The sequence below is a fragment of the Piliocolobus tephrosceles genome, chromosome 20 (genome assembly GCF_002776525.5).
Source record: "Piliocolobus tephrosceles isolate RC106 chromosome 20, ASM277652v3, whole genome shotgun sequence".
Lineage (NCBI taxonomy): Eukaryota > Metazoa > Chordata > Mammalia > Primates > Cercopithecidae > Piliocolobus > Piliocolobus tephrosceles.
In genome coordinates this window covers 56,268,724-56,274,120 of record NC_045453.1, presented here as the reverse complement: position 1 = coordinate 56,274,120, position 5,397 = coordinate 56,268,724, and the positions used below count along the sequence as shown (strand labels likewise).

General features: G+C 44.7%; 1 protein-coding gene across 1 annotated transcript in view; it reads left to right on the top strand.

The window, feature by feature from the left end:
• CHGB (chromogranin B) overlaps positions 1–2,567 on the top strand; it is a 13,506-nt gene extending 10,939 nt beyond the window's left edge. The window contains exons 5-6 of the mRNA XM_026456125.1: positions 25–1,486; positions 2,355–2,567. Of these exons, the coding sequence (XP_026311910.1) occupies positions 25–1,486; positions 2,355–2,432 (1,540 nt within the window). The 3' untranslated portion in view covers positions 2,433–2,567. The remainder of the gene's footprint in view (positions 1–24; positions 1,487–2,354) is intronic.
• The last annotated feature ends 2,830 nt before the right edge of the window (positions 2,568–5,397 follow it).

The window sequence follows — 5,397 nt, the reverse complement described above, 5'->3', positions numbered from 1 at the left end:
GGAGGAGGAGGAGGAGGAGGAGGAGGAGGAGGAGGAGGAGGAGGAGGGAGAGAACTATCAAAAAGGGGAGCAAGGGGAAGATGGCAGTGAAGAGAAACACCTTCAAGAGCCAGGAGAGACACAAAACGCTTTCCTCAATGAAAGAAACCAGGCTTCAGCTATAAAAAAAGAGGAGTTAGTGGCCAGATCTGAAACACATGCTGCCGGGCGCGCTGAGGAGAAGACGCATAGCCGGGAGAAGAGTGGCCAGGAGAGTGGAGAAGAGGCAAGGAGCCAGGAGAAACACCCCCAGGAGTCTAAAGGCCAACCCCGAAGTCAGGAAGAATCTGAGGAAGATGCCACCTCTGAGGTGGACAAACGACGCACGAGGCCCAGACACCACCACGGGAGGAGCAGGCCTGACAGGTCCTCTCAAGGAGGGAGTCTTCCCTCTGAGGAAAACGGACACTCCCTGGAGGAATCTGAGGAGTCACACGTCGGCATGGCCAGTTTAGGGGAAAGGAGGGACCACCATTCAACCCACTACAGGGCTTCAGAGGGAGAACCTGAATATGGAGAAGAAATAAAGAGTTATCCAGGCGTCCAGGCCCTGGAGGACCTGGAGGGGGAGCGCTACAGGGACAGAGGAAGTGACGAATACCGGGCTCCAAGACCTCAGAGTGAGGAGAGTTGGGATGAGGAGGACAAGAGAAACGACCCCAGCTTAGAGCTTGATAAGATGGCACGTGGATATGGTGAAGAAAGTGAGGAAGAGAGGGGCCATAAGCGGGGAAAGGGACGCCATCACAGAGGCAGGGGAGGGGAGCCACGTGCCTATTTCATGTCTGACGCCAGAGAAGAGAAAAGGTTCTTGGGTGAAGGACACCACCGTGTCCAAGAAAGCCAGATGGACAAGGCAAGGAGGCGTCCACAAGGTGCGTGGAAAGAGCTAGACAGAAATGACCTCAACTATGGTGAGGAAGGAGCCCAAGGGAAGTGGCAGCAGCAGGGAGACCTGCAGGACACTAAAGAAAACAGGGAGGAAGCTAGGTTTCAAGATAAACAATATGGCTCCCATCACACAGCTGAAAAGAGGAAGAGATTAGGGGAACTGTTTAACCCATACTACGACCCTCTCCAGTGGAAGAGCAGCCATTTTGAAAGAAGAGACAACATGGATGACAATTTTCTCGAGGGTGAAGAGGAAAATGAGCTGACCTTGAATGAGAAGAATTTCTTCCCAGAATACAACTATGACTGGTGGGAGAAAAAGCCCTTCTCGGAGGATGTGAACTGGGGGTATGAGAAGAGAAACCTCGCCAGGGTCCCCAAGCTAGACCTGAAAAGGCAGTATGACAGGGTGGTCCAACTGGACCAGCTCCTTCACTACAGGAAGAAGTCAGCCGAGTTTCCAGACTTTTACGATTCTGAGGAGCCGATAAGCACCCGCCAGGAGGCAGAAAACGAAAAGGACAGGGCTGACCAGACAGTCCTGACAGAGGACGAGGTACAGTGTGGGGCTTCTGTTTAAAATGACTTCCTTTAGTCAATGTTAGCACATCATGTTCAAGACTATCCGATATTAATGGGGAGAAATTGGTGGGAATTAATCACTATGAAAATGGTGACCTAGTAACGGAGTGGAGGCCACCTTGGGGGTCGGTTTCCACCTACCTTTAGCCATCGTCCACATCCTTGCCCACCTCATTCGGTTGCATTGCTTCTCAACCTTGTCTGCACACTGGGGTCACCTGAAGAGCATGAAAAATTACTGTTAGAGATTCTGTCTACTTAGTGCCTGGGGTGCTGCCTGATCATCAGAATATTTTAAAGCTTCCAGATGATTGCAGCGTTCAGCCGAGGTTGACAACTACTGTTCTGGTATCTTCCCCTTGGTCATCTGTCTGTTCATCACTCTGTCCCTGAGGGAGGGAGAGTAGGTGATAGAGAAGTTTACTTGCTTGGCTATTTAGTTTACTATCTTTATTATTTCATGCCCTACTGCCATCAGAAATTTATATCTGGGAGAGGTAACACTGTTGGAGCTGTACCTACCCAAACGATGTTTTTTTTCCTAATATTGATTATGTAGGTTGTCCTTCTTAAAGTTGAATGTACATCGGGATCATGAGGGATTCCTAGCCCCCAGAGTTTCTCATTTAGTAGGTCGCAGGTGAGACCCCAAAGTCTGCATTTCTGACAAGTTCCTGGCTGATGCTACCAGTCAGCGGACCACACTTTGAGAGTTACTGATGTAGGTTGACTAATGTAGCTTCCAACATGCCTAAAATTCCCCTTTCCATTCATACTTCATCCAACTACAGCAAAATAAATTGGTTCAGGACCTCATGCCTCCACTTTTCTGTATTTTCCAGAAAAAAGAACTTGAAAACTTGGCTGCAATGGATTTGGAACTACAGAAGATAGCTGAGAAATTCAGCCAAAGGGGCTGACTGTCATTGGAGCAGAGGGCACGGTTAAGAAGCAGCCCTCACATGATCTGTTTTTCACCACCTCACTGAGAAGACACCATTTATCTACCCAAGGGCAGAAAGTAGAACTTACTATTCCTTAAATGTTTGACACAATTGGAAATGTCTTTAATTTTTGCCAGAATGCTATTGAAAATGTGAATTGCATGACTTGTAGCATATTCTTTTCCGCAAAATAGACATATTAACATGCTTGTGACAGTGACTGTGCTACTGTCTTTGGAAAAATGTTTGTCTCAGTTGGAAATAATAAAAGATTCACCTGAGACCAAAAGCTTCATTGTTCTCAGCTTCTTTTGGGCAAGGAGGGAGGAGTGTGACTTTTCAAATCTATTCTTTGAAGTAAGTTGCAGAAGATGGCCCTAGGATTTGTTGGGTTTTGGATGCATAATAGAATAAAAAAGCAAACCTTTTGAAGTAATGTGCAGGACATAAAGAGAAATAGATTAGAAAAAGATATCTACTCCCCTATGCTGAGAGAGATTACAGGGACTCGAAGAACCTGTTTCAAAAACAATCATACGATATTACTTAAAAAATTACTTTATATAAAGAGCTCTAGAAGTAGCCAGCCAAAGTTCATTTTTCAGGGCTTAGAAGAAAGCTTGGATGAGGGGAAGAATTCCGGGGTGGGAGTGAAAACATCTGGCCTGTCCAGACAGATCCCTGGCCCCTCAGGTCTTGTCGGATTTCTACTACTTAAGAAGATAGAGGCGGCTGGGCGCAGTGGCTCACACCTGTAATCCCAGCACTTTGGGAGGCAGGCAGATCACGAGGTCAGGAGTTTGAGACCAACCTGGCCAACATGGTGAAACTCTGTCTCTAATACAGATACAAAAAAAAAAAAAAAGCCAGGCATGGTGGTGGTCCCAGCTACTTGGGTTGCAGTGAGCCGAGATCAGGCATTGCACTCCAGCCTGGGTGACAGGGTGAGACTCTTTCTCAGAAAATAGAGGCTAGGCGTGGTGGTTCACACTTGCAATCCCAGTACTTTGGGAGGCCAAGGAGGGTGGTTTGCTTGAGCTCAGGAGTTCGAGAACAGCCTGGGCAACATGGCGAAACCACATCTCTACAAAAAATTTAAAAATTGGCCAGGCATGGTATTGTGAACCTATAGTCCCTCCCTACTCAGGAGGCCGAGGAGGGAGGATCACTTGAGCCTTGGAAGTTGAGGCTGCAGTGAGCCGAGATCGTGCCACTGCACTCCAGCCTAGGCGACAGAGTAAGGTCCTGTCTCAAAAAAAAAAAAAAAAAAAAAAAAGAAAGAAAGAAAGAAAGAGCTCTTACTCTGCTGACTCTGTTACTAAGTAGCTCTGACTTTGGGCAAATTACTTTTCCCCTCTGAACCTCAAGATCATCAATAAAATAAGATGTTTGTCTCATTGAGTTGCTACAAGGATGATAGAGTTGATGCAAAACAGAGCAGTGCTTGGTATATATCAGTGGCAGAGGAAATGTTTGCTGCTGCTGTAAATCATTCCTGCAGCTTGTTACGATAAGAGAGTTGAACAATTCCCCTTCTCCCTTTTTTTACCCGTCATTTAATTCCTCACCCTTGGTGGCTTCTTCTTGGTTGATTTCTACTGTTTTCACAGTTTGGTAAAGAGTGATTCTCTGTGAGGTGGTGCAGAGGAGAGTAAGACCTTCTCTTTACTCTCTGAAGGTTGGATAATTAAGTCTATGAAATAAACTGACAGTAGGCAGATGAACAGGAGAAAAAAACATTTTAATTACATGCATAGACTCAGAAGTCCCACAAAATATAACACTCAGAAGGGCCAGATGATTGAAGTTGTTATAGCATCCTGAACTACAGAAGAGAATAGGGGGCTTGTGGCTCCTGGGGGACACAGTTATGGGAAGGTAGCAGGAGGAATTGTATGATAAATAGAGGTTGTGTTGTTACGCAGATAAAATCTCTTAGGTAATCAAAGTGATCCAGCAGCCTTCTTTTTTTTTTAGATCTTAACGAAGTTTGATTTTGAAAATATGGCAAAAGTCTAAGGCACTTCAAACATCTAAATACATGGAGGACCAAAGTAAATGTGACACAGTATAAAGGAATCCATAAATACAGAGAACTACGCTGTATTTCTCTAGCGGCAAATAGCCAATTCCTCCTTTATCGTTAGAAAAGGAGGAATAGAAAAAACAATTCAACCTTTATCGTTAGAAACAGAATTGTGCAATTATTAACAAAAATATCATAATGTTACATGTAGTTCTTCATGTCTTTAATTAGCATGAAATACAAAATACTGTGCCAATTTCATATAATCTTCTTTTTAAAAAAGTCATATTTACATCTACCTAGATAAAACCAAATGAAAATATTTTCTTTTGGAAATTTCATACTTTTTGAGAGTTCTGTCTGGCCCAGGCTGAAGTTACTGATGATCAACTTTCTTACTTTAAAATAATAAGAGACAAAAGAAAAATCAACAAAACTGTGCTGGGATGGAATTTTGGAAGAACTTTCTAATGGTGCCACATTGGGTAAATGTAAATATTTGTGGAAAAATTTTAAAACATGCTGCCAATGAGAACCTGACACTTCTCTGTAGTAGTGGTCTGGGAGTGGAGAGACGGAATAAAAGGTGTACTTTTGGGTAAGGTCAGCTCACAATTCCCTATGACTGTACATAACAGAGCAGAGACTCAACAGCAACACAGAGTAGGTTAAAGTGCACCCTCCGTAGAGAGAAGATGGCCAGAAAGGAGGCATGCGTGCCCAGGCTGGCAGTCTCTGCACTGCGAAAGCTTCAGCTGTTAGCCCTGGCCTTTATGCTTCTGCGTGCTGGTGAGCTCAGGCACAATACCTATACATTCAGCGTCTGTCACCCCAACAGGAACAGTTGGCAGCTTAATGGTGGCATGAAAATGGAGGGCTATTTGCATGCAATCAATCAAATGAAACTCCGTGGCT